The sequence below is a fragment of the Lynx canadensis genome, chromosome B4, assembly GCF_007474595.2.
Source record: "Lynx canadensis isolate LIC74 chromosome B4, mLynCan4.pri.v2, whole genome shotgun sequence".
Taxonomy (NCBI): domain Eukaryota; kingdom Metazoa; phylum Chordata; class Mammalia; order Carnivora; family Felidae; genus Lynx; species Lynx canadensis.
Genome location: NC_044309.1, coordinates 6,468,539 through 6,492,281, shown reverse-complemented (window position 1 = coordinate 6,492,281; position 23,743 = coordinate 6,468,539). Strand labels below are relative to the sequence as shown.

The 23,743-nt window shown below is 47.4% G+C and overlaps 1 protein-coding gene across 3 annotated transcripts in view; it reads left to right on the top strand.

Annotated features, from left to right (window-relative positions):
• The window catches only part of SFMBT2 (Scm like with four mbt domains 2), a 227,004-nt gene that overhangs the window by 150,444 nt on the left and 52,817 nt on the right, over nt 1-23,743 (top strand). For all 3 annotated transcript variants that reach the window (XM_030321061.1, XM_030321063.1, XM_030321065.1), the window contains 2 exons: nt 10,827-10,909; nt 17,026-17,152. In XM_030321061.1, coding sequence (XP_030176921.1) covers nt 10,827-10,909; nt 17,026-17,152 — 210 coding nt within the window. The remainder of the gene's footprint in view (nt 1-10,826; nt 10,910-17,025; nt 17,153-23,743) is intronic.

The window sequence follows — 23,743 nt, the reverse complement described above, 5'->3', positions numbered from 1 at the left end:
AAGACTCAGAGTAGTGAACCCTAACTGGTGTCCTCTTTTCCTGAAGACAAACCTCAGACACTGACCGATGAACGTACCCCATTCGGTAATCTGTTATGTTTCGGACGTACCACAGGGTACAGAAAATAATAAATGCACATAATCTCCTGGACCCCCTGCCTTGAGGGAACAGATGCTGGCATTTGGCCACATTGGAGTCAGATTTTTAAAAAATGAAATAAAGCATCATAGAATATAATAGAAGACCGAGTCACCGCTGACTGTGTTTCTCACCTAATTATTGCATCGGCGAATCCCGTCAGTGTTTTCAGGATCTGACCATGTGTCATCACGACCACCCTGGTCCAGGCCACCGTCAGACGTCTCCTGGGTTACTGCAGTGGCCTCCGGCGTTGCACGCGTTCTTCGATGAGATGCTCAGGCTGGTTGTGCTAAGGTGGACATCGCACACGTCCCTCCTCTGTTCAGACTGTCCGCGGCCTTGGTACCTCGAGTATCAAGTCAGTGGAAATTCCAGCTCATGGTCCCAGCCTACAGCGCCCACTAGTTCCCTGTCTGGCCTCGTCTCCTAAGATGCCCCCCACTCCAGTCTGTCCAGTCCCGCCTTCCTCCTTGCCATTCCCGGAACCTGGCCCTCATCCCCACCCCCGCTTAGGTTGTCTGTCCTTCCATCTGACTGAGGTGCCGCCTGGCTGGGGCGGGCGTTCTTCTCTGGCCTGTTTAGTGTCGATTACAAATCTCTACCCTCGATGTTTTTATCTCCTTCCCTGCATGGCTTTGCTGCACAGAACTTATTATCATGGGAGATACAATTGCTGTATATTTTCCTTCTTTGCCCTGGTTTTTATGTGTCTCTCCAGCAATGTGAAAGTTCACCGACGGCAGGGATTTTTGTCGCGTTCTCTGCTTATCCTCAGTGGCTAAAGCAGTGCGGCTCTTGGTCCGTATTTGTTAAGCGTTGAATGTTGAAGTTCTGCCTGTATTCCTCCCCTTCCCTCCCCTGCCTCTCTGTCGGGTCTCCAGCCGCCCCACCCGTCTCCCCCCACCCCCCCATAACCACTTTCCTCATCCAAAGCACACTCCAGGCTCTGAGCACAGAGCCGGAGGCGGGGCTCGAACCTATGAACCGTGAGGTCATGCCCTGAGCGGAAGTTGGACGCTCAACCGCCTGAGCCCCCTCAGGCGCCCCTGCAGCAGATCTTTTTGATAGGCATGTAAAGAGTATCCCGCTATGCCCACCCTTATGTAACTTTCCTCCTGTAACATTTTGCAGATTTTCCTCCGTGTTGATGCGTATAGATTCCTTACTCATTTTGCCTGTTTTATGAATATACGTTAATTCTTGAAATCCATTTCCCGTTTAAAGACATTCGAGGCATTAACTCTTTTCTGCGTTGGGAATGGTACTCAGAGCATCTTTGTACATGTGCCCAAAGTGAGAGATCTCTCCAGGGATATACCCAGAGAGTGGAGTTGCTGGAGATCCTATTTGGCGTCCTCCTCACCATTCTGTGATACGCTGGGGCGTGAACAAGTGCCATCCTGACGCCTGGGAAATGGGTCTCCCGTTTCATTTTGGTGCCGTGGAGCAGTTCATCATACGCTTGTTCACAGTTTGTGTTGCCTTTGCTTTGCTTATTATATTGCTCTCCTTTTTCTTTTGATCGCAGAAGTATTTATGAGGATGAATTTCTTCTCTCGCCATGCGCGTCACAGTATGTAATAGTCTAGCCTGTGGCTCGTTGCTTCACTTTCTAATGGTATTTTGTGTTATATTGGAATACGAGACGATAATGTGGTCAAACGAGCCTTTTCCATTATGATTTGTCTATGGCTTTAGATAAACTTTGTTTTATTGATGTTCTATGTTTCCTTTGACAATCCTGCGGTTTCATTTTCTGTAGTTAGCTTTTTAGTGTACTCTCGGAGTTAAGTTTTGCACGGCACGAGGGATGAAAAGAGGTTGCTTTTATTTTCTCACTTAGGTTGAATTGGATTTTCAGATTCAGCCATTGCCTCAGCATCATTCATTGAATAGTGTGCAGTTTCCTCGCTGATGGGTGATGCCCCCACTAACACGCATCCGGTCCCTTCGAGGGCTGAGAACCTTATCTGTTCTTGGTTCTTCTGCTTCATTGCTGTTTGTCCGTCTCTGCATAAATACCTCACTTTTAAAAACCGATTTTACTCTGTGTCTCGATATCCATCCGGTGACTCCCTCGACCTTTTCTTCTTTTCAAAATTGTCTTAGTTGTTTTTTGCAGGTTATCGTATGTGAATTTTAGAACCAGTTTGTAAGACACTGTGAAAAAAACCCATTGGATTTTGACTGACTGTGCATTGGACTTAATTAATTAATTTAGAAAAATGGACGTTTTATTGTGTTATCTTTTTACAACTTGTTTTGCTAGTAATTTTCCTAGATACTTCCTGTTCGCTTGCTGTTGTGAATGGGTGGTTTTTTTTTATTCATTTGATTTTTTTTTTATCGGCTGTGGCCAGTCTAATGGAATATACCCCTGGTTTTTGTTTGTTTCTTATCCAGCCGCTCTCCTAGGCAGTGTGGCTCCAGAACAGTTAGTGTAAGATAACGGGTAAGCCGATTGCTGAAGGTCTGGTAACACTAGCTTGTAAAACCATCTGGAGCTGGTGCTGTTTTAGTTTGTGTTGTGTTGTGTATGAACTTATTTCTGTGAAAGGTTGTTAAGTTTAGCCATGGTTACCACTTCTGTTGGAGACAGTTTTGGTAATGTCTATATATTTGCAGACGAATATTATATATTCATATCATACATATTTAGATATTCGTATAATTATATAGTATCTGTTTTAGCAGTGCTTTCCCATTTACCGTCCGAGTGTTCCGTTTGACCAACCTTATTAACTGAACTGTTCAACCGTTACATATTCTCTATTTTTGTTTGTTCTATGATTTTCTAGAAAGTGCATCAAAATATCATGAGACTGGAGATCTGTCCGCTTGTGTGTGTGTGTGTGTGTGTGTGTGTGTGTGAAGCATTCAGGTTCAGGACCGCTAGAGCTTGCTGGTGTTGGTTCTCTGTATCCCTAGTCATTGATTTTGCTTTACAACCTCTTCTGTTTCTTTCTGTGGGTTGTGATTTCTCGTGGTGAACTGAGTTTCAGTGGTGCTTGTTATTTCTGTGCGAGTTCCCTCATCCTTAGAGTGAAGTAATTCCTTCCATCTGGTTTTGCATTAGAGTCTGCCCAGTGTTCTAAGAATTTTGCAAGTCCTAGAGTATTTATTTATTACCGTCTTTATCTCCTCCGATTTTTAAAATCGGTGTTACTCACTTCCGCATCCCCGGCACCTGAAACAGTGCCTGGTACGTGCCTGTGTCCCTGGTTATTGGAGGGAGGAACGAATGGACGAATGCCACGTGCATTTGTCAGCCTGTACGATACACATTGTAAATTTGCCCAGCCTCCCCACGGATGCCCCTGGCTTGGAGGAGCTCGGGACTCCTCTCTCTTCTCCTTTGAGCGGGGCCCTGGGCAGGGAGCGGCCGTGTCTGCTCCTTGTCCCTTTCGGTGAGCTGACGTTGTCCGGACCCGTTTTCGCAGACTGGGCAGCTGACCGGGGCCGGGCGTTTTATGATGGTCTCTGCTCCTGCTGCTCTCCTCTCTCAAGCCCGTGGTCATCTTCTGCCCCGTGTGAGCTCCAGACGTTCCCGGACTGGTCGGCTCTGCCTTTGTGGGCCTCTTGGTGTTTTGGCATCTGGAGATTCTCTTCTCTTTCGGGTTTGGCTGTGTCATTCTTTTTTTTTATTTTTTATTTTTTTTTTTAAATTTTTTTTTTTTCAACGTTTATTTATTTTGGGACAGAGAGAGACAGAGCATGAACGGGGGAGGGGCAGAGAGAGAGGGAGACACAGAATCGGAAACAGGGTCCAGGCTCTGAGCCATCAGCCCAGAGCCCGACGCGGGGCTCGAACTCACGGACCGCGAGATCGTGACCTGGCTGAAGTCGGACGCTTAACCGACTGCGCCACCCAGGCGCCCCTGTGTCATTCTTTTTATTACTACCGTAGTTCATCTGGCACCTGAGAGGGTCCCTCTTGTTACTGGATTTGGAAGTTTATTCTCGTTTGTAGCTCTCTGATTGATTCTTGAGCAAAAACTTGCTTTTGATTGAAAAGAGCTGGGGGAGTAAAACTCTTTGGGTGATTTTTTATATCTGAAAATATTTCCGATTGTTGGGAACTTACATCTCTCTGGCTTACTTACTCCTCACTTTGTGGTTGAGGATTCTTACCATGGCTTTGCCATTGACAGCCGATATTTATGTGACGTTGGACTCTCTCCCGGGGACACGTCCACATCTCCTAACATGGCAGGCTTCAAGGGAGGGCACGTGCCCTTTAGCGAACAGCACAGGGGAAAAGAAGTACTTGGCGTAGTTACTGGTGTGCCAGAAGTCAGCCTTCTTGCCTGAGAGCCTGTATGAAGACTCCTCCAGGAACTGAATGGAGAGACTATTGAGAAATCTTGCCCAGGAAGAGACGGACTGGTTCTAGGGGCTGCGTGTGCCCCTGAGGAGTGTGGCCTAGCTTCCTCACCCGTTCATCCCGCTTCCCTGACGAGATGGCGGCGAGGGTCACCTGAGGGGAGGCCATCATGCGCTTAGCCTTAGCGAGTCCCAGGAACTCAGTAGAAGCCTGGAGGGAGACCACCTTTCAGGAAGACCGGTGCCGTGAGCGAGAGTCCAGTAAAGTTGTCCCAACGGTCCATGAGATTTTCTGAGGAAGGATGAGGAACCTGTTCTTACAACATGGCTTCTTTTGTGTCCTCTTGCGTTCTTGTATCTCAGGTCTGGTACGTGCCGATCTTTGGCGATGGTCATGTCGTTTTCCCTTTCAAAGAGACGTTGAACTGAAAGCTAAATGAGTCCTCTGTTCACACCAGATGTCGAGCACCTCAGTGCTGTAAAGGTGCTCCGAGGTGGAGATGTCCTGATGGGGCTGTGTGTTCTTCAGTCAGTTGCGGGGGAGGGGGGCATGTCCAGAACTTTCTTTCCTGCTTCTCCATGTCGGCCTCCATCCTGGAGTCACAGTTCCCACACGGTGTGTGTGTCCCTCAGGACCTGCTGGAGCAGGTGACACAGAACCGGTCCCTGTCTCATTCACATCTTAACAGCGATGAACCTGAGTCCAGCAACCTGGAGACTGAGGCAAAAATCATCGAATGAAATGCATTTCCCTGTTGGGGAAAGTGTTACTAACTTATTAGAACTTCATTTTATTGGGTTAAAGACTATGTTTTAATTATAGTTTTAATACGCATCCATTCTTTAAAATTTTGAAAACAGAAGGAGAGAAGTTTCCTATCCTGAAGAAACAACGTTTGGTATATATTCTCTCAGATTTCTGTTTCCTAGAATATGTAACTTTGTATATCGGTTTAATTATTTTACACACACGAATTTGCCACCTACATGCCAAAATGTCTTCTACTTTAAATGACTGGAAAGTTCCATGATTGGCAGGTAAATAATTGACTTAGGGACACCTGGGTGGCTCAGTTGGTTAAGCATCTGATTCTGATTTCAGTTGGGTTATGATTTTGGGACACCACATCAATCCGTGCTTGGGATTCTCTCTCTCCCTCTCTGTTTATCCTTCCCCGCCCACCCTCAAAATAAATAGATAAACTTGAAAAAATTGATTGAAACACGCCCCTGTTGTTTGTCTGTATTGTTCTCATCTGCTTTTATGCATAAAATGTTTGCACGGCATCCTGTTATTTTTGTAGGATACTTCATAATGGAGTTCCTGCTCTGTTCACACCCCAGCTCACTCTGCCCACCCCACAGTCCCCCTTGTTCTTTCTAGAGCATTCTGGACCTGCTTCTGGCCTTTTGCAGTTGTTGGCCCCTTCCACTGGCATCCCCTTCCCCGAGGTGGCCGCAAGACTTGCTTCCTCAGTTCCTAGGTTTTTCAGCGTTTCGTCAAGACTTCAGCCCTCCCTTTGCCTATAGCACTGATTGTCTGATTTTTTTCTATTTGTGTATTATGTGTCTCCTCCCACTGCAGCGTAAGCTTGCCTGCGTAAAGGTTTTTGTCTTTGGTCCTTTCTGTATGCTTAGAACTAGAACCATGCCTGGCATGTAGCATGCACCTAATAAATGCTTTCAATGATATCATATGTGAATGAACAAATGGGTAGAGTGGAGAGGAGACCTCTTCTTAAAGATTTTGACACGTTGCGAAATTGGCATCTGTGGTGGATTTTTGAGATTATATGCCAGCCAGATATGCATAAAAGCACCTGTTTCCCAACAGTCTTTGCAGTGGTGGGTTTTTATTCTTATTTTTCATTTTGACAGTCAGGTAGACGGCAGAGGTGAAACTCTTTTGCTGATACTGTTTTTGAAGGTTGTAGAAGTTTGCTTGTTTGTATGTTTTCCATATTCACCTACTGTAGAAGGGCAGCTCTTACTCTGTGTCTATTTTATTACAAAAGTGTGTCTTTTTTTACATCCTTCCCTTCCCTCCATCCTCCCATGATGGTCTCTGGGATGTCGTGGTTCACTTCCTGGTGCAAAAGGCATGAGAACACCGTGGTTATTGGGGTGGGAGGGTGTCACGATTCACTTCCTGCTGCAAAGGCAAATAGACCACCATGATTTTCTGAGGTTGTCCTGAGTCACTTCCTCGTGCTGAGGAGAGTCCCAACTTCCTACAGGAACTGGCTAAAATCAGGATTCTGTTAGCAGTTGAAAAGCTGGACGTTGGCTCTTGGGAGGCAGTCATGGCGTATTCCACATGCTGAATTAGCTCTTGATTGATTGACTAGTGCCTTGATTGACTATCCTTTAAAATAGGGCAAAGGTCTGCACTTTCAAATAATTTTTTTTAATGTTTTTATTTTTGACAGAGAGAGAGAGATAGAGCATGAGTGGGGGAGGGGCAGAGAGAGAGGGGAGACACAGAATCCAAAGCAGGCTCCGGGTTCTGAGCTGTCAGCACAGAGCCCGACGCGGGGCTCCAACTCACAGACCGCGAGATCATGACCTGAGCCGAAGTCGGACGCTCAACCGACTGAGCCCCCAAGAGCCCCTCAAGTAATTTTTATTAAAATAATATATGATCATTATTGAACACTTGGAAAATAACAAAGAGATGGAAGAAAAACACATCCACGAGTCCCACCATCCAGATAACTATGTGGATCGTTACCACTACGACATTTTCCTTGCATTTCCTCTGGTCTTTTTCTTTGCATACTTTCATAAGAATCTGTTAATTCTGTATATGCTTGTGCCAGGAAGTCTTTCCATCTAGACCTATAGCAATAATGTTCTCATAATTTTTTTTTTCCACAAACTGTGCAGTTTCGTGCCTGTGTGATTTTCTGTGGACCTTAGATAAGTCATATATCGTTTCCTATTTTGGGATGTAAGGTTGTCCCACCGATAATAATGCCATTGTACCTTAATGTGTAACACTTTTTCAGTTTTTAGGACTGTTGTGAAATTGTTGTGTCAAAGTCCATGAACATTTTACTGCCAAATTGTTTTCCCAGAGAATTACCCACTTGCAGTCCCAATGGTAATGTTTACAAGTGGGGCTGTTTTTTGCCAATTAATTTGTATCATAAGGAAATGGGTCATCGACCTGTTCTCTTTTGGACCTGTAGAAGTTGGAACTTCGTTCAGAATAAACACTAATAAAAGCTTTAAATAACTCCAGTGGCCATGGTTCAACAGTCCCCTGTGGCAGCTTGTTGAGGATTTTAACAGCCCAAGGGGTTTTGATTTCCTTTTATTTTCTTTTCCCCTCTGCTATTTTCCTCCCTCCTGGGTTTAAAACATGTTTTCCTAGCTACAGTTAAGCCTTAGTACTTCTTGTTCTGTCTTTGTTGATTAATGAGTATAATTGACCCCTGTTGTCTCTATTATACAAGCCACAGCAATTTGTTTTTATGTAGCAGATATTTTCTGAGCTGTCACAAAACTGCCTTACAAAGAGAGAGCTCATTATCTGCCTGAAGGAAAGGAATTTTAAGTGATGAAGTGAATAAAGGTCCCTATGAGAAGGAGGAGGAGAAGTGTAGGCTATTCAGATGTTCAAGGAACAGTGGGGGCAAAATAATCCATTGTTGCTTAGGTACCGGGCCAGACTTGGTTAGATCTTGAAATTGCTAGATTAAAAATGGCTCCCCATAGAGACAGTCTTGAAGACTGATACAGAAGCATGGAATGTAGGTCTGAGAAACCATAGAGCATGACATTGGATGGAGTGGGTTGCAGCCTATGGGAAGTTCACGGTTACGAACACGATTATAGAAATCCCAGCTAAATGCCTCTGGAGGGGGAGTAGAGGTGGCTTGTAAGTTGGAAGGTTTTATCTGAACAGATGTTGACCATAAAGAATATCCAGATTTCCATGTTCTATCAGAAGATGGCTTGTTTTTCATTTATGTAGTTCCCCCCCGCCCCACCATTTCTTCTTTGCCCCCATGATCTTCATGAGATTTTCCTCAGCTCACCAAACGAACTAAGGAATCAGCAGAGGTCGAGGGGAAGAGACATTGCGACACAGTGCGATCTTGGCTTTAGCGAAGTCAGTCTGCCACAACCCTGAGAAATGGGGTCCTTGTGCCTCGGAACCATCTTGCCTTCAGCTAGTCTATGGCGAGCTCCTCTGGGGAGCGTCCTGTCACATAACCTCTCTTCATCAACCCTGCCACGCTTTTCTCGGAGGAGAAGAGGAAGGAATTAACCACACACAAGGACGGGCACAATTCTTAAGCAGCAGCAGTTACTTAGTCACTAACGATGGCTCTGAATTATGGAATGCGACAGCTGGAGGGGCCTTGAAGGTCTCCTCTTTATTTTGTGAATACGGAAAGTCAGACACGGAAGATTTTTTGCTTCTTCCTGGTTTCATCCAGTTCCTAGTAGAGCCGGCTCTAAAAACCCAAATGCCCTCCTTTCATATGGTTGGGTAGCTTCTCGGCAGTTTGAGTAGTCTTTCGGCAAACTCTTCTGTTCTTACACGTTTAAGGCAAGGATTTGATCCAGAATAGCTCCAGATGAACTATTCTCAAAGTGCAGGGTTCTGTTCATTGTAAAGAAACTTGCAGTACCTTATTTAAAGCATATTTTGTTTTATTCTGTTTTGTGGATAAGCGTTCAGAAAAAAAAAGTTGGCTTGGTTCCTTCCAAAAACCTCTGATGCAAGAGCCATCTGGCTCTGGAGAGAGGTGTTGGGGACAAGGGCAGGTAGGAAAACTTTCAGAATCTCTTTGAAACTAACTACCGGGAGTAACAGCATCTCAGAGCTGTAAGACGTTTTGCCCCCTTGTTGGAAAGAAATGAGGCGTTGTCAGCCTTTGTAGAATGACAGGGAGGTCGTAGGAAGAAAAGGGGTGCTTCGGCCATGGATGGTCAGCAGGGTAGAGGGGTTCAAGGATCAGCCCCTGGGCCAGAGGAGTACCAGTCCTTCTTTGCTAACCCCATCCCGTCTTCTAATGAAAACTGTGTAAATTGAGCTTCCTCAATGAAAAGAATACTATCTTGTACTCGGAGGTACAGACGGAGGTAGGAGGCAACAGTACCTTGACTTTCTTCAATGAAGATCTTCTGTACTCTCCTTGTAGCCGTGGGGTTTAGTAACTACGGGTCCCCGTGTGATGTGAATTCGCAGGTGTGGAATTTACGATGATACGGGGAAGAGAGAAGGACTTGGCAGGACTTGGCAGGTCTTGGCTTGAGAACATAGTTAAGAAATCCCTCGTGGGTTTATTTTCCATGCACTTCAAACCCATCAAGGGAGAACGCCCAAGTGAGGGTTAGGGTGACGTTGTCCGCCGTCCTGACGAATCCTGATGGGTAGAACGCTGTTCGTCCTCATCACCGTCCTTGGTTCACAAGAAGCACAAATAACACCCGTAGGAAGAGCCGTCCCCCTATCTGGGTTAGAGCGCACACCCAATGCTGTGCTTATGTTCTGATTTAGAACTGTTTCCTCTTCCCACGACCTTCCCAAGACCTTCTCCCATGGCTTGTCATGGTGGGCATGATGGATGTACTTGAATTGCGTCCCCTCCTGCCAAATGAAATGAAGAAAGAGAAGAACCCATTTTGGCAACATCGCTATTCATTACGCTTATTAACACGAGTGAAGGGCTGTTTCTCCAAACACCCCCCGCCCCCACCGTGTCTCACAGGTGCCCCCCCCCAGCGCTTCCCCCAAAGGGGCCCACCTTTCCCGATGCTCATTTCCTTCCTCTCCCTGGGTGCTGTCCGAGGACGGGCTGCCCGCCCGCCCCCCCGGCCTCTGGAGGCTTTCTTTCTCACGAACACCTCAACTCCTCGTTTGCTGTTTGTTTTACTTTCTGTTACTCTTTAAAAACCCTCCCCCGAGGTAGTGTTTTCCAATAAAATCTCACGGTTTCCACAAAGATATCGAGAAGTTCACAGGAACTCTCAGGCTTCACGTGCAGGGAGGTATCACTGTGTATTTCCGCAAAACGCATTGTGCGAATGCGTTGTGTATGACATCCTGTCTCGATGCTGCTGCCCCAGAGCACGTCCGTCCACCGGCGGGTGCCGATGTGGGTCAGCGCCACCCTTCACGCGGTTTCAGACCCCACATCGAGGTCACGATGGAACACCCGCCCTGTATTTCGTACTTTGTGTTTTTCCACGCGTTCCCCGTGAAATCTGATGTGCCGTCAGGCACAAGAAGGGACTTCACCCTCCGGGGTCCTGTATTTGCACTGCTTACTGATTTAACTAGTGACACCCTCTGAAGCTATTTATTTGGTTAACGCTGTTCTGTCTGTGTTTTCGCCCCGTGCAGGTTACTCTGGCCAGGACTTCGACTGGGCAGATTATCACAAGCAGCATGGGACCGAGGAAGCGCCTCCTTTCGGCTTCAGGAATGTAAGGAGCTTGGTGCTTGCTACTGCTTTGTTCCTAGATGTTGTTCACCGTGAACTTTGTAAGTTGCTTCCCGTTCGTGAGCAAGACGAGTGTGCCGCCGTGGACCACAGGATCCTTACTAAGCTTTCGTAGTTTTTGCAAAGGCCTCCTTCAGGTTGTGTGTTAGGGTGACTCTGGGGTGTTGGAGCACAGCCACTGCTACGTGTATGGTGGCCCGGTATAAGTTCATGTCTCACTTATGGAAGGGTCCGGTGTGTTCTAGATTAGCACAGGCTTCTTACTACGGTGAGCCTGGGCCTCAGGAGAGCCTCTGGCTTCATCCCCTGAGTCTAGTGAGCAGATCAAATAGCAGTGTGTGTGTGTGTGTGTGTGTGTGTGTGTGTTCACACGGGTGTACTTGTTATAGGAGTTGGTTGTATCACGTGGCTTATCAAGTATTCATTTAGACTGGATCAACCCTGGGAACTATGAAAAGGCACATGGATTATTACGTCTGTATTCAGAATGAGGCACCGATGTATACAACCTAGTGTGTTGAACGTGCATTTAGCTATGAAAGTTAATTCTTTATACTAAAGAAAAAAAAAGACTCAGTCCTCCAGTTGGGGACGGCAGGCATCACAGTGCAGAGTGCTCCCAAATCAGAGACCTTTTCTGGACGCGTCCTCCTCCAGCCGCTGATTCCTTGCTACCCCACCGATCACTCGTACTACGGGGATCATGGCACATGACAGCTGAGAGGCGGAAGGGGCTGGCTCAATCGAGAAGCTCAGTACCGAGCGTAAGTCCAAGGTGGATTTTGAAGAATTAAGTAGGTCGGTCACTGGGTCAGCTTGACCCCATAAATGCAGAAACTAAATGCAGAAACACATCCGTGGCAGAGTCGGAAATCGGGGCTCCTGAAACCAACAAAGGGACTTTCTGCCGGCTGATGCTGCTTTTGCACAAAGCTGGTTCTTCTGCGGCGCACGGGAAGATCTGCGTGGTGAGGCGCGGTGGTATGTGCGGTGGGGCCCCTCCCCCATGCGTGTAGGCGCTCGGAGGTGCCACCGAGAGGGTAGCCGCTGGTTAGCTCCCGGGGCTTATCAAGTCCGGTGCAGTCTTACTAACCCTTTTACAGTGATAGTGGTTGTCGCAGAGCCCTGGCCTCGTTGCCTTGCAGTTAGGATCCTGGAGACACTTAGCACGTCCCCAGACCCCTTCGAAGTTGTGCTTTCTACCCGACCAAAGACATATTCGTTCCCTACCTCTTCACCCTTGGGAGGAAGATCCTGACGTGTCCCCTGGTTTCGTGCGAAAGGAGGCGTTTCCTCTGCAAAATACGGTTCCACTGTCCTCTGCTCCCGTTCAGCCAGCAGCTCGCCAAATGGGATTTAGTAGAGGAAGTAGCCACATCCCCAGGTGGCCTCTGAGCTCCCAGGCTTTAGCTACCAGGATGAAATCTGTTTTAATGACTGTGCCGGCGTATTCATTAGGAATGCACTTGTTACAAATATGCCCGCTTTGTTCCCGGCTCCGCGTTTATGTAATCGACGGGATTGTCATCTGCCTGTTGGCATAGGTGTTGCATTCCTGGTGCTCTGCTGAATTTTGTTAGCTTGCCTCGAGTGCTCTTTAAGGGGATGCTTATCGTGAATTCATTTTTTAATCACGCGTCTTGTGTGCACTAGAGGAGAGGGGGTGTGGAAGTGGCTGCATGGGAGACATTTCCCCGGGGATGTTTAACAATCAGAGACGGTTCTGAGATGGATTGACACAGCGAAATGCTTAGTAAAATAAACTCACGGGTAACAGGTTTGCCATTGATCTTTATAAATTACCCTCAAGCAGCGAGTTGAAACGAAAATAGGTTATGCGGTTGTAGCTTTCCCTTATTAAGGAGGATCAAATGCATTTTAACTTACTTAGAGGTTTTTCAGGCAGCCTATCGAGTCATATTATCAAAAAGCTCAATACATAATATGCACGGATAGGCAGGATGACTTGTAGGAAAACAGCCTGCCTAGAATTTTCCTTGGTTCCTATTTCCAAAGAGACATAAAGGAGAAGAACAAATCGCTTTCTTATCCCATATGCTGGGTCATTTTGTTCTGGTTACGTAAAGATATAATTGACTTGCAATGTAACGTATATAAATAGATACGTGAATGTAAATTAGCTTGGCCTCCTCCCACGGGTCAAGTAAGGATGTAATCTCTTGGTACTTGCAGGAGCCCGTTTACTTCAATTTATGTATTTCAAAATAGACACGTGCAGTATTGTAATATCTGATTAAAATTTATAGCAGCGGATGCTTTGGGAAAATCTTACGCTTATTTTAAAATAGTGCGAGAAGGGAGTTTTGCTTGGAGTGTCGGCTGAGCTCCTGCTGAATTGACCCTCCGGCAGGTAGCAACTGTCGGCTCCTGTGCAACTAGCCGAGGGATGTGGAGAGTGAACAAAACGGGCAGATCTGGAGGGGAGCAGGTGCTTGGAAGGAAGGAACACTCTGGGGTGACCGTGTGATTCTTTTCAGACTTCTGGCCTGAGGTCAGCCGCAGTGGACGACGTAGGAGACGACAAAAGCAGTGATATAAAACTCACGGTCTTTCTGGCCTGATGAAGCAGATAACAGAATGTGAGCAACCACACCTGTTGGAAAGCGAGAGGAGTCTCAGAGAGGGAAGAGTCAGGAGAGGGAACCGCACATTCCGTGTATACGCTCTGCCTAAATCTTCGGCTGATCCGCGGAGCGTGTCTTCTCCAGGCAGCCTAGCTAAAGACAAAAGACTCTGAGCTCCTTCTCAAGAGACAGAGCATGTAGTTTGAGTCCAAACAAGTTAACTGCTTGCTAACACAGAAAACCAGCACTCTCGGGAAGAACATAACACAATCCAGAGTCTCTGTGACACGACATTGAAAACGTCCAGACTTCAGAATTGGTCAGCACACGAAGCCGCAGAAAAATCGGACTCATTTTCTGTAGAAAAGCTAATCAGTAGAGGCCAAACCCAGCATGATCCAGATGTTGGAATTAGCAGACGTGTGTTCGAAAACTCCCGTTAAAACTCAGCTCAGAGTCGTAAAGTAGTGGTTCCCAAAGTGCAGTCCGGAGGCCAGCCTCCAGCACCACCTGGGAACCTGTTGGAAATACAAAATCTGTAGCCTCACTGCAGATCACATGAATCGTGAACTTTGGGCTAAGGCTCAGCAGTCTGTCTTTTTTTTTTTAAAGGTTCTCCAGATGATTCAGATGCTTGCTAAAGTTTGAGAAGGGAAAATATGAATGAGAAGGTAGAAAGTTGGGGTTCTGTGTCTCCCCCCCATCCTTCCCCAGCTCACACGTTCTCTCTCAAAAATAAACAAACATTAAAAAAATATTAAAAAAAAAACCTTGGCCAGTATTTGTGCAGACTCTTAACAAGAAAGGTCTTTGCTACTTGACATTCTACACGTGGCTCAGAATTTTCCTCAATGTTGGGAATGAGAGCAGGAGAGCTCCTCTGTGTTGAAGAAACAAGGGCCAGAGTGTACCAAAGCAGCTGAAATTATAAATGAAAAAGTTCTGGAATCTCTGTGGGCCCCAAGCAACATAAATACAAAGACACCCAACATAGTCGAACTGCTGACAACCAAACGTAAAGAGAAAAATCTTGAAAGCATCCAGAGAAAAAAATGATACGTTTCAAATAGAGGAACAACAACGTAAATGGCGAACTTCTCATCAGAGACCAGGGGTGCCAGACGACAGTGAACCAATGTTTGTGGAGTATTAAAAGAAAAAACACACAATTCTACATGCACCAAAGGTAACATTTCCTGAATGAAGGTAACAGACAGTTCGGGGCGCCTGGTGGCTTAGTCAGTTAAGTGTCTGACTCTTGGTTTCAGCTCAGGTCATGATCTTGTGGTTCGTGAGATCAAGCCCCGCATCGGACTCTGCACTGACAGTGCAGAGCCTGCTTGGGATTCTCTCTCGCCCCCTCTCTCTCTGCCCCTCCCCTGCTCACACTACCCCCCCCCAATAAATAAATAAACGTTTTTAAAAAAAAACCTGACACTTCACCAAGGAAGATACACAAATGACGAAGAAACGTGAAAAAATGCTCAACATCATTCGTCGTAGGGAAGATGCAAGTTCAAGCCATGATCAGCTGGCACTGGACACCTATTGGGTTAAAATTTGCAAAAGTGCCGATACCAAGTGCTGGTGAAGATGTTTAGCAGCGGGAACGCCACACACTGCTGATGGGAACGCAACATTTGGCAGTTAGTTTGGTGGTTTCTTAGAAAGTTAAACGTACGTTTCCCATGTGGTCCAGCAATTCCATTTCTAGAGAAATGAAACTATGTCATAGGCTACGTTGTATTCCCCAAAATTCATATGATGAAGTCCTAACCCGTAGTACCTTAGAACGTGAGAAGTGTGTAGAGTTAGAATGTTTTTTAATGTTTATTTTTGAGAGACAGAGACAGAGACAGAGTATGAGCACGGGGAGGGGCAGAGAGGGAGAGAGAGAGAGACCCAGAAGAAGCAGGCTTCAGGCTCCAAGCTGTCAGCCCTGAGCCCGATGCGGGGCTCAAACCCATGAACCGCAAGATTCGAAGTTGGACGCTTAACTGACTGAGCCACCCAGGCGCCCCTGGAGTTAGAGTTTCTGAAGACACCATTAAGGGAGCATGAAACCCTACGGGTAGACCTTAATCCAAAATGACTGGTGTCCATACAAGAAGTGGAAATTAGGATGCAGACAGCATGCGGGGAGGAAGGAACGTTCGGAGATACAGGGAGAAGGTGGCTGTCTACAAGCCAGAGAGAGTCCTCAGAAGAAAGCGGCCCTACTGACACGTTGATCTCCGACTTGCAGGCTCTGGAACTGAGAGGTGAATTTCTGTCGGTAAAGCCACCCAGTCTGTGGTATTGCGTTCGGGCATCGCAAGCCGACTGATACACCCTGTTCACACAGAAACTTGCGCTTGACTGTTTACAGCGGCTTTATTCGCGACCGCCAGCAATTGGACACAGCTCGGATGTCCTTCAGGTGGTTAAGGGATGGACTGTGGCACATCTACAGAAACTACTCAGCAGCACAACAGAATCAACTTTCCGTTCGTGCGGTAGCATGGATGAAATGTCAGATGCGTTTTGCTTAAGTGGAAGAAGCCGGACTGCACCGTGTATGGTTCCGTTTCTGTGATATTATGGAAAAGGCACAACTCTGGGAACAGAAGACAGGCCCGTGGTGCAGGAATTGGGAGTCTGGGAGGGACTGATCACCGAAGGGCCAGTGCAAAAGCATTTCGGAGGTGAAGGGACTCCTCTGCGTGTTGATTGACGTCATGACCGTACGACTGGACGGGAGCCTCAGGAATAGGGCACCAAAAAGAGCGAATTTTCCTACGTGTAAATTTTTATTTTTATTTTTATTTTTATTTTTTAATGTTTGTTTATTTATTTATTTGGAGAGAGAGAGGGGGAGGGAGAGAGAGACTCCCAAGCTCAGAGCCCGATGCGGGGCTCGATCCCACCACTGTGAGATCACGACCTGAGCTGAAACTAAGAATGGGACACTCAACCGACTGAGCCACCCATGCGCCCCTCCTGTGTGCAAACTTTTAAAAAGAAGTGAATTTAGAACGTAAATAAAAGTAAGCCCAAGGCATACATGTAACACAAAGACCATTTCAGATAAAACCATGGGGATGCGTCACCAGTAGACCACTATAAACAACGCTAGTGGGTGTTCTTCAGGCCACATGGAGACTCAGGCTGTCTCCTCACATCCTCGAATATGCCCAGGCGTGATGTGAGTGAGAAGCATAGGGAAGGAAAAGAAATGATTTGCATGTCCGTGGTCGCGTGGAAATAAGGGCATGCATGGGCCTAGAAAGAGACCATATCCACCCTCTCACTGGACAGATATTATTAGGCGCCTGCTGTTTGCCCGCGGAGTTCTAGCTCTGGGATGAAAACAAACTGGGCATGGTTCTTTTCTCGCGAATGGCAGGAGAAACGTTTGTTTTATGGAGGAGGTCCGTGTGCATCGCGTGCGTGTGCGCGTCCCCCGCGGGCCCCTCTGTTGCGCGATCCCCTGCTGTGGTGTCCTCTGGCTGAGTGTCCCTCTTTTCTCTTTCAGACGTCATTCAGTCGGGGTTTCACAAAGAACATGAAACTGGAAGCTGTCAACCCCAGGAACCCAGGAGAGCTCTGCGTGGCCTCTGTGGTCAGCGTGAAGGGGCGGTTGATGTGGCTTCATCTGGAAGGTACGCACCGTTGGCGGTCGTTCTGGGGAACTTAGGGCGCGTCTGGAAGTGGCAGGGTGCACGTAGTACTTCTCAGAAACCACGCCTTTTGCCTTCCTTTTACTTAAACAGATCTTAAATTATTCAGTGTTCTTAAATGAGTCAAACTCATCAAACACAGATTTGTTCAGAGTCTCTCGTCTTGACTCATGATTTCATGAAAGGAGACACTGGTGTGATAATTATGTTTGCAACACAGTGGTCTTTTTGCATCTGTGATTACAAAAGCTAGTGTCACAATTAAATTAATACGAGCCACTAAAACTGGTATTTGAGGTCTTGGTTATTATGAGGATAAAATTATATATTTGCAATTTACTGTGAATAACACTCTGTACGTTGGTTTCTTCCATGGATCTTTAGTTGTACCTCGAAATAGTAACTAGAGATGACTTTCTCCCTAAATATGTAATACACAAGATTTAGCCTTACGTGTTTAATGATGTTTAAACTGTTGTTTATAGCTATAGTTTGTTTATAATTGTGCAGATAATTCACAGAACATTCTATTTTATAAGCGGAACCTTGATCAGATTTTAGATTTGGAAAGACTACGTTTTATATGTTTTGTTTCCAGTGATGATGAATTCAGATGAGTCTGATCTGTAAGGTTTTTCCCACTTTTCCGTGATCTGAATTCTTTGGGTTTATTTGTATCTCAGTCTCATGACATTAATTATTTTAAACGTATATGGAAAAACAAGACTAGTCGCGAATGAGAAAATCATGGTAGCTCTCTTGGCCCATATTTTAACTGCCATGGCATCCCCTACCGCCACTGGAATGGAAAGTTTGGAAGGCCACGGAAGTGGTGCTCGTATCTTCCTCCTATCTCTTTAGGAAGAGCACATCTAAAAAGCACCAGAAGTTCTGAGGCTGACGATCTCCTAAATAGTAGAGTCCAAGGGAGTGAAAAGGGGAGAGAACAGTGACGGCAGGTGAGCGTCGCCTGTGTCCTCAATTCCCAGGAAAACAGTTTAAAATGTTACCGTGGTTTAGGATTTCAAAATCAACTTGAACTAAAAGAAAATTCTCAAAAGGTTGATTGCTTGGTGGCTCTTCGAGTAAAATGGCCTCTGGTAGGAATCAGCCACAGTGCAGGCAGACACAGGTGGAACGGGGCTCTTTCTGCAGCCGCGGGAAGAGAACGCGACCTTACTTCCGTCACTACGTGTAAAGTTGAGTCACCTGCTCTTGGAAACACAGGATCCCTTCCGTGACTTCCCATCGCTCCATCAGACTTGCCACCTCATACTGGGCTAAGCCATGTTGCGAGATCGGGACCTTGCTTGCGTGATTCGTTCGAAAGCAGACGCGGTAAAGTTCAAAGCCCGTGTTTCATCATTATTATTTAGCACATCATCGTTAAAATTCTTTGGCAGTCATTATTTATTTAGCGGTTTGTAGTTCCAGAGTGCTCTACAGCTGTTAATTACCTAACACAGACACGCAGGCAAAGTGTGTCCTGATTTTTATAGTTGAAAGAACGTTACGATATGCCTGGGGTCAGTTTCCTTCTCCTTGACATCTCCGTTGCTTAATTCACCCAACCCTACAGAGTCCCAATTCTTAAAAACAGGGGTGAGCGGCAACAGGGTAGAGTTAACATTTCTGACAGGCTTTTCTCCTTAATATTGTTTTTCTCTGGGATATAAATTTCCATTTTTATAGCAAAGCAATGTGAGGCAGCTCATGTCAGCTGTTATTCTCCAGAGTGCTTTTTTATCCTGTAGCAGCGAGATCAGTTAGCGTTAGGAAGCAGAGCAGAAAATAAGTAGATCGTCCATTTTTTCCCAGCCCTTACTCGTTAAGAAAAAAATTTTTTATGAACAGTTTGTTGCATATTATCCACGTGGAATTCTCGATCGAAATCCTGTGTTTGTTGGATCGAATAAAGTAAAATCCCATTTTGTCTCTTGGCTCTCGATTGTATTTTGGGTTTTTTGGGGGGGGTTTGTTTTGGGCCCCCACTGACTATTACCTTTTAAAGTGCCAGTGAACTTGATGGCATTTATTTCTTGTTATTCCTCAGTTTTATGTATGTACTGTTCTCTTTCCTTTGTCCTGGGAACGCATGTTAGAGGTTCGCTATGGTCACTTTGTGGCTGTTAAATTATTTTTATGATGATGGTGATTCTGGTTATAGACCGTTTACTTGACACTTGAAACAGATCAAATACTTCATAACAACTCATTAGTTATTTTTATGCATTAAGTTGATTTGAAGTATTTTCAGCACATGGCTAATTGACCACTTTTAGGTAATTAAAGTGATCATTTTCTACTTAATACATGACGTCTCTGGAGGTCGGTTCTTTAAGTGTCTATAAAAGAGCCGATGTTGAAGAGGGGGGGCCATGGATGAGATATGGGAGACGAAGGTAGTATTGCTTTGGGTGCACATTTGGAAAGAATTGGGAGCTCTCCGGAACCGCGGACGGTGAGCGCAAGGATGATGGGGTTTCTTTGATTTAGAGAGGACGTTGCAGTGTTTCTCCTGAGTCAGTACTCTGCTCGAGGCGGTCAGATCGACAGTTATAAGCATGACCCGTACAGTAGAGGTTGCTGTCCGTGGTGATGTCTTAGCGTCACGGCCCTGCATTCACGCGTCTGCCCCCGCCCCACACCAGGTCCTTCTACGTGCGTTCCAGATGCTTCCCTCGGGGACGAGAAGGGTCTTCACCCGTCCTCATGATGCTTTAGCTCCCTGAGAGGGCTTACAGCTTTGCAGTGCCTTCCTTGGCTTCTCTTACCCCCTCGTTATTAGTCCTGTCCTCCGGTTCAGAAGAGATGTGGGAAGCTCCATGTTCCTGAATACGTGACTCTTAGCCTTTGCGCTAACATTCCTCTGATGCCATAAAAGGTATGGCCACCGGCAGGCTTCATTTCTGCAAAGTTATGTGGCCCTTTTTGTTGCCACCACTACAGAAATGTTTGAAGAGAGCTCTGGAAGGGGACACTGAAACCCGGTTTTGACCTTGGGAGCGCTGTTGCATGTGAAAAACAGGCAGGGGGACTCTCTCGGCTGGTGTTCGTTGTGCTTTGAGCGCAGGGAGGGAATGACGTCCTGGGGGAGTTGGTGCCGGCTGCTTTCGGTGCTGATCTGTCATAAAAACAAACAAGGACAGAAACACGAAGACGACCTAGAGTCTTCAGGTCTGCGGAGACGTATGAAAATCTTAAGAACAGGGAAGCTTGGGTATTACCGACATCTCCCAATCTTTAGTTTTTGCTGCCCTCTGAAATGAAACCTAGAGAAAATGAAATTTTTCCACACTCAGTCCTGGAGAACGTACTGTGTGAGTGTCAGTCTGTGAAGTCTTCGCCGGGTATAGCTTCGGGCAGTAGCTTCCTGGCGTTCAGGACTCACATCCTGTCACCGCGAGCTTCACATCCCCCATCAGCAAGCACCGAACACGCAGGGCTGCGCGCCCCGTGGTCCCCGATTTCCGCAGACGAGCGCCCTCAGGAACAGCCGGCGCACTCTTGAAGCCGGAGCCTCGTGTAGGATTTCGGCGGAGGGAGTTAAACGTAAGACACTCTGACGGTTCAGGGACGGATGTGAGCTCTCCTTTTCCCCTCTTGACAAATGCACGCACTTTGGAACTGTCCAGTGGCTTCTTGGCTGCGGCGAGCGACCTAGGCCTGCCTCTGCTGGTTTCCTCTCCGCCACTGGCTCCAAGTGTCACGCACCCTTCGGCGTTGGCACGGGGCATGTCCCTGACCGGGCCAGGCTTGCAGGGTCCTCACTCGGACACCCGCTACTGCCAGTGTCCTGAGTCGGGTCACCTGGGTTGTTGGGGGTGACAGCAGGAAGGCGCAGACCTTTCACGCTCAGTGCACGGACTCTCACATAACGCCGTTTCCTGGCCTGGTCGTTTCCCTGACCTGGTGCTTCTGACTCTGAGTCGCTCTGGTGCACGTTTTCTAGCATGCGAACCTCCAGTCGCCTGCCCGGCGGAGGCGTCTACCTGACTGTGTGGAATCGACAAGGGGATTCGAGGCCTGACTGATTCCTAGACTTGGAACCAGGCGCCTCTCCTCAGTTCCAGCCTCTCAAAGGCTCCTAGGCTGTCCTCTCCTCATCTGCATGGGGCCCAGAGGCTGAATTGGCTTGCTTCTTGCCTTCCTTGCCTTCTTACTTTGTTCACTTTCAAATCTGATGAATGAATGAATGAATGAATGAATGGGATAACATACTAAGCAAGGGTAATGGAGTTTCCCACTTGAGCCCCTCATGGCAAAATTGATTCCATGCGGCATAGGGGTGAGGGCTCAGACCAGGGGGGAGTGAAGAAGTATTTAATGGAGGGTTTAGGTTGTTCCTATACCAGAGTCCTGGAAAATTCACTCTATCTTGAATCAAGTGACCTTACTGGAACCGAGAATGTGCTGACATCCCCAGGATGGTCCCCATCCCAGAGCAGATTTTTACATTTGGGATGGGACAGACCCCTTTGAGATTCTCCTGAAAGATAGAATTACCAAGGGGAAATAAGGTTTCCAGACTCGGGAGCTTAGACACTGGAGGGACAGTCTGTGCGCCCTGATGTCAGTCAAGAAACAGAGTCAGTGTTTCTTTTTTTCTTTTATTTATTTTTTTTAATTTTAAAGTGTTTATATATTCTGAGAGAGAGAGAGAGAGAGAGAGAGAGAGAGAGAGAAAGTGCAAGTGGGGGAGGGGCAGAGAGAGAGAGAGGGAGACACAGAATCAGAAGCAGGCTCTAGGCTCTGAGCTGTCAGCACAGAGCCCGAGGCGGGGCTTGAACCCACGAACCGTGAGATCATGACCTGAGTCAAAGTCGGAGGCTTAACCGACTGAGCCACCCAGGCACCCCCGAGAGTCAATGTTTCAAGCAAGACAGGATTGTGCCTGGAAACAAGGTGCCTCTACGATCACTGAGAGAGCTGCAGACACGAAGTCAGGAGGCCACTGGGGGACGCTTCATTTCAAGAGCACTTTAGAGTCCCAAGGGCAGGAAGCCTCAATCGCTGGCCCGCCACCGGCTTCAGCTGCAAAGCGTGTGAGGACACAGTGGCACCCCTGCAGTGTCTCCAGGGACCGTTGAAGTTCATGAACAGAAACAGAAGTGTGGAGCCGGCTGCTGCAGCCTTCGTGGCCTTTGCTTGCCGGCAGGAGGACCGCCCCGGCCTCACGCTGCCCTCCGCACCTCCCACGAGTAGATAACCATCGGTGGAGCGTGCTCTGTCCTCAGGATCATCGTGCAGGGGAGCCTGGGAGTTTGTTTCCCAGCTCTGTATCCCCTGAAGACAGGAAGGCGGGAATTGGTGCCCAGGTCCCGTTAGCGGTAACTGGCATTCCCTTTCTCTACCTCATCACCAAAGAAAACCTGGCTGTGTGGCAAATAGAACATGCAAGATCTTAGATCACCTAATGAAATGGTGAAAGCGTATTCTTTTCGTGGAGGTAGCTGGTCAACAGTTCAGCACTTTTAAACAAAGTAGCGCCATGTCCGACTTCTGCTCAGGTCACGGTCTCGCGGTTCGTGAGTTCGAGCCCCACGTCAGGCTCTGTGCTGACAGTTCGGAGCCTAGAGCCTGCTTTGGATTCTCTGTCTCCCTCTCTGTCTCTGCCCCTCCCCTGCTTGTGCTCTCTCAACCCAAAATAAATAAACACCTAAAAAGATAAAATAAGAAAACCAGCATTACAAGGCATGCCTAGTTCACTCTGCTCACAGTTGGGCCAGCACCCCAGCATCTGTGGGGAGACGGGGTGCATTTTCCCCCCTCCTGTGGCAGATATCGTGCCCTTTCCTGTTACTAGTAATCACCTTTCCTGCCTCCAGTTGTCCTCACGCTCAGTTTTGTCTCTTTCTTGATCAGAAGGTTGAGATATGCTCTCTGTCTCTTGCTTTGATTGGTTGTGTTTTTTGTTTCTTTGTTTGTTTACAGAAGCTCCCTGCAGTCGCTTACGATTCTCCATCTCTAGGTTGTTTCTGTCCCTTTTCCTGTTTGCAGTATTTGACCTACGTTGACCCTTCCTTCAAAGCCTTCCCCTGCATCTTTTCCAGAACCCCAGGCCAGGCAGGTTTCTCTTCCCCACGGACTCCTCCTTAGATGAGTGTTCTAGGCGTTGCTTTGTTCATCTACCTTCACGCGTAAAGGTCAGAGCTCATCACAGTCTTTTCCCCTGGTGCCCTGTTTACCCGCCTGCACAGCGTCCCCCGTGTGGATGCCCGCGTTCCCCAGTCGGGCGTCACTGTCGTCCCCCCTCCCGTTGGCTCTTCTCCTCGAGTCTCCCCTCTGACCCACGTTAGAAACTAGAAAACCATCCAAGCCAGCAGGCGTAGGGTAACTCACATCTGTGTGCCCGCCCCCGTGCCCAAGGAGCCCCCTCAGTGCCCCGTGTCCCCGTGCATCTCCATCTTCGCGGCTCACCGCCACTCTTTGGTCCGGATCTTCGTCCCCTACTCCTGCCGTTGTTCCCTGGGCCCTGCTGCCTTCGTGGGGCCCTGAGACTTGGCTTTGCACCGTAACAGCCATCGCCTTCCTCCTGATACCCTGTGCGTCTGCACGCCTCCCCAGAGCACA